Source organism: Emys orbicularis, chromosome 11 (assembly GCF_028017835.1).
Source record: "Emys orbicularis isolate rEmyOrb1 chromosome 11, rEmyOrb1.hap1, whole genome shotgun sequence".
Taxonomy (NCBI): Eukaryota; Metazoa; Chordata; order Testudines; family Emydidae; genus Emys; species Emys orbicularis.
The window spans coordinates 55322572-55337635 of NC_088693.1; the positions used below are offsets into that span (position 1 = coordinate 55322572).

The 15064-nt window shown below is 38.0% G+C and overlaps 2 protein-coding genes across 2 annotated transcripts in view; one reads left to right on the top strand and one right to left on the bottom strand.

The window, feature by feature from the left end:
* Positions 1–15064, bottom strand: part of DNAH7 (dynein axonemal heavy chain 7) — a 248396-nt gene that overhangs the window by 10537 nt on the left and 222795 nt on the right. Inside the window, exons 53-57 of the mRNA XM_065413626.1 lie at positions 14884–14976; positions 7732–7908; positions 4982–5143; positions 3343–3543; positions 2071–2232 (exon numbers count right to left, since the gene is read on the bottom strand). Coding sequence (XP_065269698.1) covers positions 2071–2232; positions 3343–3543; positions 4982–5143; positions 7732–7908; positions 14884–14976 — 795 coding nt within the window. The remainder of the gene's footprint in view (positions 1–2070; positions 2233–3342; positions 3544–4981; positions 5144–7731; positions 7909–14883; positions 14977–15064) is intronic.
* Positions 9352–14054, top strand: LOC135885740 (baculoviral IAP repeat-containing protein 5.1-like). The gene is made up of 4 exons (XM_065413647.1): positions 9352–9435; positions 11584–11693; positions 12860–12977; positions 13911–14054. Exons 1-4 carry the CDS (start codon positions 9358–9360, stop codon positions 14052–14054), a joined length of 450 nt encoding a protein of 149 aa, XP_065269719.1. The 5' UTR covers positions 9352–9357.

Here is a 15064-nt window from a genome sequence, read left to right on the forward strand (position 1 = left end):
AGATAGTCATTTGGGCTAATTTTAACAACAGCCAACTTTATTTAACTAAACACAAAGTGCCATATAGAAGTTTAAAAACATCTGCCTTCTATACATAGGGGCCATAAACAAGTTCCAGTCTGGCACAGAGGAATGGGATTTTATTCCAAGTATTTTCTGGTTCAAAAAAATATGTAGAATGGAGATCAATATTAGATCTCATATTTCTAACCACTACTGTGAAACCACAGAAATTCAGGATGATAACTCTATAGCAAGATTACTGTTGTTAGAGTCTGAGAATTGGTCTGTGGCCCTCAACCTTCATGATGTTTACTTTCACACCACCCCTCACAAGAAGTTTCTTTGTTTCATAGTCTGCCAGGATCACTTCCAGTATCAAGAGCTCCCCTTTGCCACTTCTCATCTGCCCAAGAGTATTTTCCAAAATCTGGCAATAGTATCTGCTGAGCTTCATCGGCAGGGAATAATAGTCTTCCTGTACCTTTACGATTGGCTGTTCACGGACTGGTCATACATTGAAGTCCTTTCTGCAATACAGACATCCATGTCCCTGTTCTGCAATTTAGGACTACAAGGGTAGTTAAGTTCTGGAATAGGCTTCCAAACAGGGACTGGGGAATCCCTTTCATTGGAGGTTTTTAAGCACAGATTGGACAAACATCTGGCAGGGATGGTCTAGACTTGGTCCTGCTATGATGCTGGAGGCTGGACTTGATGACTTCTCAGTCCCTTCCAGCCCTAGGTTTCCATGAATTAAAAAAAAAAAACTTCTGCAGCTCATTAAATTTATACGCATGCATAAAAATGCCTCTTTATAGACCCTGAAATAAGCCTATGTATAGGCGTTTTAGAAATACAATAGTAACAAGTTAAGGTTCGACAGAAGAGCATTTTTTTCATGGGGCGGACATATGTACAAGAAGCTTCTCAGAGAGCGGCAAACAACTTCCAGAGTCAGAGCCTAAATGCTCAAAAGTCCAAGAATACTACAATTTGAAATCTAGTAAATTTTAAAAAAAACCTTAAAAATACTTCCAGATATTACACCAAACTGTTGAGTTCCTCCATCAATTTTTCTGATTTTACAGTTGCATTTTTTTAAATGCCTTTCTCTCTGCTGTCCCTGTTTGAAAGACTCACTGAAGCAAATGAGAAAACTAACAATACAAAACCACAGTGAAACTGACTATAACACAAAGTGCTCTCTAAACCAACAGAAAACACTGAGAAAAGCTTTTCCCCCAATCAAATCTCTTTTATAATCATAATAATTAATAATAATTAATAATATCTAAATCTTATACAGAACGTTTCATCCACTACTCTTAAAGCACTTTTCAAAGGAGGGTCAGTATGATTATCCCCTTTTATAGATGTGGAAACTGATGCACACAAGGGGAAAATGACTTGCCCAAGGTCACTCAGCAGGCCAGTGGATCTCCTGAGCCCCAGTCCAGAGCTCTAGCCCCCATGAAATACTACCTCTCCCCCACCCCCACCCCCCCCAAGAAAAAGAGGCTCAGAGAGTGGCAGTGACTTGCCAGATTTACACAGCAGGTCAGTGACATAGCTAGGAACAGAACTCCAATTCCTAAATGCTAATCAAGGTCCCTAGCTGCTGAACCTGCCACATTTAGTTATAATAATATTTGGAACAACATTTTCAGACACTAATATGAGTATTGTGTTAGTAGCATCTCTTTAAGGCCTTCTGGGACAAGATAAAGGCACCAAAGAGTGAACTGAATATGCAGCATAAAACCTGTTCCATTTCGCATGAAATAACATCTGGTTTGAAAAAGGTCTTCTGAATTAATTTCTGGAATGGTATGAACTTTGATGGCCATACAAATCCCTGAAAATACAGGCTTATAACAGAAATACCGACACCTTAATAATCGCAATTAGAACTTTGTTTTTATGAAGTACTATCTAGTAAACTCTCTTGTGCAATCGTTTCCATTAATTCTGTAGGAGCAAAAATTAATGAGAAGGTATTGTTGCATGCATTTACAGTGCCATACAGAGCAAAATGGGTGACATCCTTCCTGTGATCCATTACTGTACCTCATATTGGTTCAGGAACATGTTCAGCTGCTGCACACTAATTCGCAGATCAGTCTCATTAAATTCATAAGGAATGTTCCAACCCAGTGGCCCAAATTTCCGCCTTTCTTGAGCCAATGCATGGAAGAAACAGAGGCCATACAGCAACTTCTTGAATTCAGCCTTTTAACAGAACATGACAATAAGAATATAATCCATGGAATATGCTACAAACACTTTCACTTCCCCATAACCCATATAACAGCACAAAGAATCTCTCTAGCACACATAGGTGTAGAATCTCCCTTTGCTGTCGCTCCACAACATAGACCTGCCACAGTAGTGACATATATTTCTGTTTTATTACACACCTTGCCCAGGCACAACTTCAGAATTTAGCCATCAATTTGTAATATATATGCCTTTGTCACAAGCAATCGTTTTAAAAATTCTCTTAATCCTTCAAGTAACCTAGAAGCAATCCAGTTACGACTTTTTATACAGTACATATGAGCAGCAGCAATGTATATGTAATCCACACATAGGCCACCAAGCTTATTTACAGCTCTGGTCTTAGAAAAGCATTGGTTCTACTGTATTTTACGTTTTTATGATCCAGATAGGTTTTGGTCCTGACGTAGCTTTCAAAAAATCTTTACAATTAAGAAGTAGTGTTTTTTAATTGAGAAAACTTAGCAAGGCGTACAATCTCAGTTAAAAGCAATTATCTACAGTTTTTAATTATAGCAAAATACTGCAAAACAATTTTAGGCCAAAACATTCACAAAGAAAAAACTAATTATGAAAACAGTAGGTGGTTTCCCAGTCTGACTAGTCATTCTAAAAAAGGCACTCATGATTCCTATCAATCAACCTGTCAAATCATTTGGCTCCCAGAGTCCTATGAAGGAAACATTTTTATGTTTAAGATTAACGATATGATCCTAAACAGCATAGGCCTCAGTTAATAATTCTGCAACAAGATTCCCTAACCTTGCAGATTTGTATCAGGAAATAACTTGCTTCTGGCTTCTTAAATAGAAAGCTGTATTATTAATGGCATACCACAAAATCTCTGCTGAGACAGAGTGAAACTGGTAGTAAAATAAAAATAAAATACTAATAAAATTCACTTCAGTGAAGTCACTATTCAAAACCAACTTCACTGCAGTGCAGGAAGACTAATATGGTCGTTTTTAACCCAGCAATCACATATATAACCACTAGGGTTTACATTAGCTGCTTTATAAGTAATAAAAACAGAAGTAACAAGGCTAATAATACAATACTAACAGGCTTCTTGCAACTGTTGAAAAACTCAGGGTCAGAGATTGGATCCATCAGGTATGAACGGATAATATTAGCCCGTAAACCTTTTGGTGCTTCATTGGTCATTTTCACTCCATTCTGAAGGACAGAGACGGGAAAATTTGGAGATGGGTAACTGGTGAGCCAAAGTCGGAAATCTGGATGTGTTGTATCAGGATTCAGCTCCTAAAAGAAAACACCACACAAAAACAATGAATGAAACCCAATAGGAATAATAAGGATTATACGTGTCAACGTTTGTTATTTAAGCAAGTCAATCTGTAAAATGTGAAAATACACCAGTGTAATGTTTATGAATTACTAGTTTGAAGCATAATTATAGTGGTAGCCAAAGTTATGTGTGACAGTTGCCATTCTAAAACCGCTCTATTTTACTCATAACTCTCTGAATCATTAGTATTTCAGGCTAAAATTTTCCACAGTTGGTCTCTATATGAAGGTAAATGATTATGGAATGTATGACCAAAAACAGTTCAGCCACATCTGAGTACAAGAAGAATATAAACAATTTGTACTTTCTCCATTAATGAAATATTCTTACAACTTTATTTTGAACAGTTCTGCAGTCAAAATGGCTGACGGTAAACATCTGAAATTTGTATGAATTTGGTAAGATACTGTATGGTTCACAGGGAAGAGACCCACTCTAATACCCCTTTGCAGCTCTGTAACTGGGGAAAAGTGCAAACTTCCTAAACATCCCAGTTTCTGCAGAGACTTACGTGTGTGTTTAACCTTAAGCATGGTGTAAGACTTTGCAGGATTGAGGCCAACATCTGCAGGAGATATGATCTCTCTTTCAGATGTGTGGGACAGAGAAAATGAGTAGAAAATCTATTTACTTCTGAGCAAAACATTAAATATGGTTTGTTTTCATAAGACTATTAAATGTGACTTTCAACACCAGGGATAGCTCAGTAATTTGAGCATTGGCCTGCTAAACCCAGGGTTGTGAGCTCAATCCTTGAGGGGGCCTTTTAGGGATCTGGGCAAAAATCTGTCTGGGGATTGGTCCTGTTTTGAACAGGGGATTGGACTAGATGACCTCCTGAGGTCCCTTCCAACCCTGACATTCTGTGATATATTTTTAAAAAATATTAAAAATCAGGGGTGGAGGGATAGCTCAGTGGTTTGAGCATTGGCCTCCTAAACCCAGGGTTGTGAGCTCAATCCTTGAGAGGGCAATTTGGGGCAAAAATCTGTCTGGGGATTGGTCCTCCTTTGAGCAGGTGGTTGGACTAGATGACCTCCCACAGTCCCTTTCAACCCTGACATTCTATGACTACATCCTTAGCTGCAGCTGAAATACCACTAATGTAGCTAGAAGAAGAGGGTAAAGATGGTTGCAAGCCTGAGGGCTACTCTAAATTTACACTGTGATCTTTAGGGGATGCACCAGGTCCATACACTTTCTTGGGAAAACACCTCCTACACCGGGAGTCAGGAGATAAGGGTTGGTGCAGAACCAGTATGCAGGGATTCCTTTACATAAGGGGAATCCTCAAGGAGTAAAGTAAGTAGGCTTTCTGGCTGCTTTGCACACCAGAGTGGATCTGAGAGTCAGGCAGTAAGTTTTATAAAAGAAAATATGAATGATTTTTACCTCACAGACTTTTTCCAGTGTTGGCATCCATGAAGTTGCTAGGTGACAGTTTTGTAGAACTACCCAGCTACCCTCCTTTACTGCCTTCTCTATCATTCGCATGGCTATAGGACCTTGGCCCTGTCCCAGTGACAGAGAGCTCAGCTTTGATCCACCATATCCCTGTACATAGAGAACACTTTTAGAGTGACAACATTTTATGAAAGATTATAGAAACACACCAAACACTGACATAATTAACATCCACATTTTTGTTTGTTAAACAAGTATAAAACCACATTAAATTCAAACTAATTCAATAATATAAATGTATTAAGTAAATTCTACACATAAAAAAATCTCTAAACTAGAAAAATCTTATCACCTCTGGATAAGAAACCATCTCTTATTTAATATTTAGTTTGTTTTGAGGACAGCATCTTTGGGATTGTAAACTAGATTTAATTTGGTTTCTAAAGGCAGAAGGTAAACCTTTCCTTTTTGATACTACTTCTGACAAGAAAGAGGAAACCCGAGAGCCTACGCAGCCAAGAAGACTAGACAAGCAGAGATTAATAGAGAAAGGTGGATTTGTGAAAGAGACCCACAGAGACACATGCAGAGAGAAGGACAGATGGTTAAAGTAACTGAGCAGGAAGTGGAAAAATAACCTAAAAGATGGGATGGCTTAGTGGTTTGAGCATTGGCCTGCTAAACCCAGGGTAGTGAGTTCAATCCTTGAGAGGGCAATTTAGGGATCTGGGGCAAAAATCTGCCTGGGGATTGGTCCTGCTTTGAGCAGGGGGTTAGACTAGATGACCTCCTGAGGTCCTGGCCAACCCTGATATTCTATGATATATTTTTAAAAAATATTAAAAATCGGGGGGGGAGATAGCTTAGTGGTTTGAGCATTAGCCTGCTAAATCCAGGGTTGTGAGCTCAATCCTTGAGGGGGCAATTTGGGGCAAAAATCTGTCTGGAGATTGGTCCTGCATTGAGCAAGGGGTTGGACTAGATGACCTCCTGCAGTCCCTTCTAACCCTGATATTCTATGATTCTAAGCCAGGAATATCCAAAGGATCTCCTTGTACACTGCCCACACCATGAAAATCTATAAAACTATATAGTCTGTTTTAATGTGCTAATTGGTGGTAAAGTTTCTTCTTTAAAATTCTACAAGGAAAATTCTGCCTCCCCTTCTCTCTTATGTGAAATTTAAATTCCACAATTAAAGAAGGAAACCATATGATACATAAAAACTTCATGTTAAGATAAATATCTTTTAGATTCTAAACTCTTCACGGCAGGGGCATGATTTCTATTACTGTATGTCTAGAAAGCACCTTGATTATCCTGGGTGCTGCCATAAACAAATACCTAAAAATAATAATAGCAATTATACTTATTAAATAAAGGGTGTGTCAGACTAGCAGTGTAAATGGTCTCTGGAACTTGGATTGTCAGGACTAAAGTTGCTGGTCAGGCAGTGCATTTTGCCCTTGATGTAAAGTAGAGTGTGCTTCACTTCACTCTGGTCAACTGAAAAAGTAGCATCCATGAAGCCTCCAGTCTTCACTAGGAGGGAGGTGTTTGTAATACAAAGTCTTGAAGGGACTGAGAAAAAGGGGGAAAGAAGGTAAAATCCTGGATTTCCCATCAACAAATGGGAGGGGAAAGCTAAGCTTGTGACTCACTTGAGTTTCTCAGGCCTATTCTTTTTTAGTAAATATGGAAGATGTGATCAAGAAAAGCCTGAAAACTGGTTTTTATAGTAATACCATTTAATGATCAGGTATCGGATACTCAGGGAGATATGTGCACTGAAATGAGGATTTACACCTACATATACATTTCAAACATTTTATTTGCAGTGTGTTTTAAACCCAGCTCAAATCTTCTTTTCATTCCATTCCAGTTCAGCTTAATCTAATACCTGCCAGCCATTGGCTCTAGCTACACATCAATTTAATCCTGTACTGTAAAATTCTGCATATTTAAAAAGACTTCTCCAAACAGCTTATTGTTTGAGGCTGTAGATATCCTATTACAAACTGCAGGATATATTTACAGTTTGTTGAGTGGGGATTTACAGTATGCTAGTCACTCCCAATAGCACAGAATTTTGACAGAGTAATTGCCAAGAAATACAAGTCTTTCATCTTACTGGAAAAAGGCAATTTTCTGGTATTACTACAATATTACATTGTTTATGAGAACTTTTTTCTTGTAACAATGTCATGTTGCTAATGGCTAAATCAAATAAAAATATATTTGGCTTCTGCGGTATACAAGTCCACCCAAGACCATTGGACAAAACTTCTTTATTACTACATTAAGTTTTGTAACAAAGTGGTTTTTAGGTTAATATTTGCAAAAATTAACTTCAGTTTTCTGAAAAGAACTAATTAGAATTTCAAAAGATTTAAACCACTATTTTTGACTCTATCTTCCCATTTTCTATTAGAGATTACATAAACTAATCATTTTAACAGTTCTTAAAATCACAATGGGGAAGAAGATGCAGTAAATAATGAACGTGTAAATTCTTCAATTAATGAACCAGTTGTACAACCTTCATTCATACAAAATATTCACTAAAGTGTTTAGTTCTTTGTGTGACTAAGGACCACAGAATCAGATGTAATGCATTTTTAAGAGTTCAAAAGTATACTCTGTGAACTTACTCGACACTTCAACATTTAGGGTTTAAAAAGTATTGCTTTACATATACGAGAATGTCATCAAAATGAAGCTTAGAAATATTAATATACCTGGTCATCAGCAAACTTGAGAAGGGCAGCCATAGGGTCTGCACCAGGAGACAGCACAAAAATCAATGGTGCACAGCAGTGGCTATCAGAAAATGCCTTTGACAAATCAAATGGAGGTGGTTCAATAAATGGACGGCCCAGCTTGTCAATGATAAATTCTTGTACCATAGGGATAATCTAGAAAAGCAAATATATGTACTGTATGAAGTATGTGTGTTAAACATCAAGATTCGTCATTCTGAATATTTTAATATAAATGTCAAACAAGCTACTCCAATTCGTAAAATTATGCACAGGAATAGTCTCATTGAATTCAATGTGTAAGTCTCGGCAGGATCAAGGTTCAAGTGGCAAGATTCAGGAAATAGGAGGACTAAATAGTTTCAAACAATGAATGATCTTATTTCTGGAGGTATTGCCTCTAGGTCAACTATTAGGCAGATTGGTAGGTCAGTGTAGGAAGCTGGAATTGCTACTGCTCATGTTTTATCTGTATTATAGAGAGGATTCCAGTTTCCAGGGCTAATCAGTCAAGCCACTTTTACTAGTCCTAAACCCCAATCCTGTATGTTATTCTGCACAGAGGTCCCCTACACTGAAGTCAATGGCAAACTTACAGGAGCAAAGCCAAAGGTCCTGATCCTGCAAACACGTATGGATGTGCTTCATGTTAATATCATGAGTAGTCCCATTGAAATCATGGTACTAATCACGGTAGTAAAATTAAGCATGTGTGTAAGGATTTGCACAAACACAAACTAAATGTGGATGCAGACATACAAATCACAAAACTAGTGGCTAATTTGAAAACAAATATGACATACGTTTAAACATTTGCTTCTGAGTATACACATTAAAAAAGATTTTCTTAAGATTTCAGTTTCATAATTGCTGGTGGCACTTTTGATTTGCCCCTCTCCATTGTGCAACAGATAAAAATCTTAGCACGTCTCCAGAGTGATGCAGTTTAAAACATATGCTAGAACATTTTAATATTTTTTCTTTTGTTGTCTTGAAAAGAACTGCAAAATCTTTTGCTAATGCACTATTAAAGTTTAAACTCTGAAAGAGAAACTGTCAAGAAATGCAAAAGTTTAAGTTTTTAATAGCAGTGTTAACTGAGCCACATTATGTACTATTTCTGTAGCATTTTTGATTACTAGTTAGGTTGTTAAATGCAAAGAGTCTGTATTAGCTCAGTATTAAAGTTACAAATTTAATCATTAAAGTATCAAGAAATACAAAGCTAAGCTCCAAATATCTGTGTTAATTCAGTCACTTTGCACATACTATACACTAAGTTGTACATTTAACAAAGATACACCTTTGAGTGCTAAGAATGTGACAGATGCAGAAATTCCATTGTGACCTCACTTCTCTTATTCTGCTGCTCAGAGACTCACCTGCCTTTACTTAGTTGAAGCACCCTCATGTTTACAGGTGGGAGCAATGAAGCCAATGAGTGAAGTGTCTTTAATATGAGAGGGAGAGGCACAGTATGAGTATTACATTGGCTAGGGCAAGGGTCAGACAACAGGTTTTGTTTGTTTTTCTTCTTTCTTTCAGATGGAGACTTTTTTGAAAGAGCTTAATTTAGCCTGTAAGCATTTGATTGAATTTAGAGACATGTATGAGTATGAGAATCGCATAAAAACCTTCACAGATTGGCCTTTTATGGAGAATTGCAAATGTACCCCTGAGCATGTAAGTCTGACAATTTTGTCTATACCTAGGAACTATAATTTCATTAAAACTCCCAAATACTTCATTCTCTTCCCTGATAGACTATGTTAATTAAAAATGCTCTTAAACCACATGTTCAAGTTAAAGCAGAGTTAGGAGTCTCAATTAAGCCTACAAAAGTCAGGAAAAAAGAGGTAAGTACTTTAATGTCCTCCATATGCTGCTCTGAAATGAGATGAGTCGCTGTGTACAATCAGTCTGGAAGTTTACCTTTCAGGCATAAGGAAGAGGGGATTTAAAAAAAAAAACACTTCTGAGTTCTACTTTTCCTGGAACTTCTAGATTAATTTGATGCTTGATTTCATGCTGTGCAGACTAAAGTGTTCCCTTGCTCCTGTACCTAAAGTTGCATGCGGTAACAATAGCTACCCACATACATGCTAGAACTCCCTACATGAACAACTCTTGCTACTTGGATTCCATTGTAGCAAGCTAAATTAACTATGAGAATATGGGCATGGTGGCTTTTATTTTGTTTTTGGGTTTTTAATGTATTAGAAACCTGTAACTTTCACAGTTATTGACTAGCTTGAGAACTGAGGAAGTGCCCACTAGAGCTAGGTAAATAGTGGCATTTTTGGGTAGGAGGGCCAAACAGAAAAATGTGAAAAACTATTTAAAACTCATACTAAAACAACTTTTTAAAAAGCTTTCAAACAACCCATAACACTTGAGCTGATGTAAAATGAAATTTCTGAGTTGTATTTTTCTCCCAATTCAACCATTTCAGGTGGTTGTTTGTAGTTGTTACCTGTGTGTGTTAAATTTGGCCAAATTTAAAATCAAAATGCAGTTTCAAATTTGAAACGAAACATTTTGATTTCTTCCCCAATTAAAATGGTTCTTTGAATTTGGGTCTTCTGATCCTGAAAAATGTCCCCCCCCCCCTTTCCCTGGAGGAAAACATTAATTGGGGGTGGGATCAATCCACACAGATCTAGTGCTTGTTATCTAGCAGGATGGATAAATATCAGCCAATTCATTATTGGGCCTCTAGTACTTATAAAAGTGAATCATTTAAAATTAATGTCCACTCAGTGCTTTGAACATACAAAGTACAATTCAAATGCTACAATAATATTATGGCCCATAATGCTTCGAAACTGACACTTATGAGTCACGCTTGGGTACAGCTGCTGTATATCTTGAGGGTTACACCTCAGATGAAGCATACTTGGAGTTATCTGAGCAGGTGTGAAGGAAGTTGAAACTACAACACATGCAGGACCGCTTCTAAAGATGAGTAATTGTAGTTTTTAACTCTTTTTAGAATTGATTTAGCCATGTCCCTAATGCACCTACTGGTGGAATATAACTAACCTAAACCCTGATAGTGGGATATAACCTATTACTTTGGAAACTAGCTGGCTAAACTTTCTATACTAGGAAGCTCACTATAATGAGAACGTACAGAGTTCTAACTTCATGTTTGTGTGACTCTCTTCTTTCATTTGTGGGGTTGCCTGGACATAATTATATTTGCAAATGACAGTTTAGTTCAACAAACTATGACCTCACCACTGACTAGTCCAATATTCCTGAAATATTTGAGATGACAGTTTTCCTTATTTTTTTTTCTCTAAGAGAAAACCTTGCATATATAGAGCAGTCAAATATTGTTCTTGGACTCATGCATTAATACAACGCCAAACTATGTCTTGCTTATTTCTGGATAAACTATTACTTCTAGTATTACTGTTCAGGCTAAAATTACAGGGTTTAGCCCTTGATTAGTTCCTGGGCAATATAGTGTGAATAACTAGCTCTTACTGTAATGTCTATGGAACACTGCCAATTGCCTAGTCATTATCCGCTGGCAATCTCAAAAATGGGTACCTGCAAACAGCTCCTCCATGCAAAAACATGTTTATTGCCTTTAGCCTCTCTTCTCATCCTACAGCTTGTCTGTTACATCCTATCAAACCAGCTACTCCTTGCTGGAAGACCCCAATGTTTGTGAAGAGTAGCCTTGCAGGATTGAGACTTTAGACTGTAAACTCTCTGGGGCAGGGACTGTTGTCTCTTATTATATATTTGCACAGTGTATATTACACTAGGGCCCAAAAAATTGGGCCCCGAAATACTACCATAACTAATTCTCCCCTGCAGATGGCCAGGGCTGGCTTTATCCACTGTCCAAGTGCAAATGAACCTGATGTGGCAAAGTGTTTCTTCTGCCTGATAGAGCTGGAGGGCTGGGAGCCAAATGATGATCCACAGTAAGCAGTAGTCTGCCTGTATTCTTCCTCACTCTTTATGCTGTGAAACTATTCAAATTTCTTGAAATAGTCCTCCACATTATCTCTGGCTTACTCCCCAATGTACTAGTTTGAGCATTATTTCCCCTCCTATGAGTTCTCTGTGTGTTCTGGTTTAGTTATCAAAGCACTCATGTAAACTTGACCAGCAGACTTCAATTTTCCATTACTATGGAAAACATTTGTTTCTTTGCATTCAGTGTAGTTATATCCTGAAAAGTAACAAATACTGGTATTGAGGGTTCTTTGCCTCTCGATGTTTCAATATAAAAGTCTTCCCCATTTTACAATTTGAAAAAGGTCGGTCAGCACTGCAAACTCAACATAAAATCTGAAACTCTAGCTGTAGTCTTTCTGACTTACAACTGAAATATAACTGTATTATTAGCTAAAAAACCTTAGCTCTTACCATTAGCTGTATTGCCTCTGCAGTGCTTACATAAATAAACTCCTGTCACTAAAATAAGCAGCTGATTCTGAATAAGCACTGGTAGCAGAGCTGAATAAAGAGGTCCTGGTTTTTATATGGCCCATATTCTAACTAGGGCCACTGGAGTGTACATCTCCTCAACTCATGAAAACTGGTTTGTCTGTAAATTCTCTGTGGTCTAAAAACGAATGTGCGGGGGTGGGGTATGGAGGGGGAATGGAAGAAATGAAAAGAAGTGCTTCAGGCTGCTTAATTTTGAAGCCTAGGTACCAGCTCTTGGGTTAAGTTTGTCAGCTATTCTGAAATATTCATACAGACCATAAAAGATGCTTGCTTTCCCTCTTGTTGAAATGAATATTCTGGCGTGGTGGGAATAAACATAGCTGGGGTGGGGGTGGGGAGATGCACTAACTTGTGGGTTTCTGCCACATGTATCTTAAAGAATTTACTTCACCTCTTCCATCTGGTATTAGAGGAAAAGAGGAGTTTCACAACTCTCCTCTTGACACTTTATCAGTAAAAGTTTGATCAATGCAGCTATTTAGGGGCAAAAGAGAACATAAAACAAGCCTGTGAAAGTTATAGAACATCTTTCATATTAGAAAATTGTGGAACTGTATCACTCTCTTCCATCTCCTCTGAAATGCTGTGGAAGACTAACTATTCCCAAAATGAAACTCTTGTGTTTGTGCTGCAGGGTAGAGCACTCCAAACGTCCTAGCAACTGTGGGTTTTTATCCCTTACTAAGAACTTTGATGATCTGACAATGGAGGAATACTACATGCTGGAGATGGACCGGTTGAGGACTTTTCTTGTAAGTGCTCATGCAAATATTGTTTAATGGCTTTGGCTTAAACAGAGGATGCTGTCTGAATAAAAATCTGCCCCCTTGGAGTGGTTTCCATATAGGAGAGAAGGCAGAAGTCTCTCTCACTGAAGGAACCTGCCATGGCTGCAGTGTCTAGGAATTCAAGGCCAGATTTTTAAGAAGTGTTTGGGCACTTAAAGTTGCAGATAATGGGATTTTTTCCTAAGTGCCTATCTGTATCTTTAAGTGCCTAAATGCTTTATAAAAATATGGCCCTCTATGCCTAACTCCTTACAAAACTTCACTCCCCTGGACATGTTTAATCCAACACTCTTACGTTGGAAAAAAGAGTACTATCCCTTCTGTGTATAATATTAAAAACAGCCCTTGGAAGAACCACTGAGTATTAACCATACTCTGTGTCATCTTGAACTGACAGGGCTTCAAAGAGGACATGCTAAACATAGGCATAACTCTTGTCAAGCACTGTATGTTCCCCCTGCTTCAGTATTGTTGTGCCAGCAGCTTTCCCATACAACTGCAGAAGACAAATTGGAGCCCTCCCTCACTAGTTCTGCAGTTATCCTGTTCACTGATAGATCATCTCTTTGGAATTCAAAGGAAAATGGCATTAATATCACACCTTAGAGAAGCCTTCCTTCTCCTGGGGTTACCTGAGTGGCAGCTGTCATGCTGTTGATGTGTATAAAGTGATAGCTGGCCCCAGGAACTGGACTGCTTTAGTTAATAAAAATTGACATTTGATAGGTTCTATTAGGGAATCTAATGGGAGACTTAATTAGAGGCTGTGCTAGTTCCCCATTAAGGTAACAATCACTGACAAAAGTTCTATATCCCACTTTCTGGGTAGCTTTTGAGTGTCGAGTGTCTAGGTCTAACACTTCAAACACTAAGTGAAAACTCTGGATTTACTTTAAGTGCAAAACCGGCAGAAGCACAATGAAGTCCTTTGAAGAAGAAGTTGATGCAACCAGAAAACGTCTCATTGATCACTTTGTCAGCAAACATCAGTACACTCCAGAGCCAAAGATGCCAGTATCAGAGTCTCCCTCAACATGCTGATTCTACTACCCAAAGTTCAGGAAGCCACCAGGACCCCCAATGCAGCCCACTGGGCAAAAAAAGATGAGCTATCCAGACTTTCAGGAAGGTGTGCATTTCCTTGTCTAAATTTCACATGGCTGTCCTAAACATGGTTGATCTTATTGGAATAGATATCAGATTCAGTTGTCTGAATAATAAAGTACTAATTTCTGTAGACACTTACAAAGTACATAATAGTCAATATGAACTCCTATCTTTTGAGGTATATTTGATCAGTATGGCAGATGTGGACCAATAAATCTCCCAATAAACTAGTGTTTATAAAATAAAATGTACATTGACTTGTTAAGCAGAATACTTCTGTACTGTTTTTAGATGGTCAAAATTTGTATTTTTAAATAAAGATTTACAGCTGATACAAGTGTGCACCTGACCATGGTATACCCAAGCTTTGGGAATGTTCAACTCAGATTTACAATTTGAACTTGCAGAGGAATTTGACAAACAAGTGGCTTGCTTTCCACTTTCAAAATGGAAAGACTTGCATTCCTTTCCTGATAAATGGAAACTTCTACTTACAAAGAAGCAGATTACATTCTGTCAAACTACAAACATGATCTGTTTCTTTTAAGGTAATCAGTGAATGCTTGAATATCTTTGAAATACATACGCATCTGGCAATTCTTTGGTTTTAAGAGCCAGTTCCCTCAGATTACAGAAGAAGACAATTAATGAAGAGTGACAGAGAGAGTAAAATGGGGGAAAATCCAGACAATTTCTAAGGGAGGGGCACTAGGTGAAACCTGTGATACTGTCCAACAGCAAGTCTTTGCACTTCCACACTTACTTTGTCAGGCCGCAGGCAGCGAATCATAAGCAGCCTCTGGAATTGGCCCATTTTGTTTTGCCACTCTTCAGGGAAATCCTCATGGTGGGGTTCCTATGAGCATAAAGGCAGATTAGCTTTATTTAATTAGCACTCAAATTATAGAGTGAGGCTAATCTAACTGCTTTATTCTTAGAAACCC

Excerpts from the sequence above, each read along its gene's own strand:
- LOC135885740 (XM_065413647.1), top strand. The coding sequence starts at position 9,358 with ATGTATGAGTATGAGAATCGCATAAAAACCTTCACAGATTGGCCTTTT. Across the intron at positions 9,436-11,583 it reads GCAAATGTACCCCTGAGCAT|ATGGCCAGGGCTGGCTTTAT; the intron begins GTAAGTCTGACA and ends TCTCCCCTGCAG. Across the intron at positions 12,978-13,910 it reads ACCGGTTGAGGACTTTTCTT|TGCAAAACCGGCAGAAGCAC; the intron begins GTAAGTGCTCAT and ends ATTTACTTTAAG.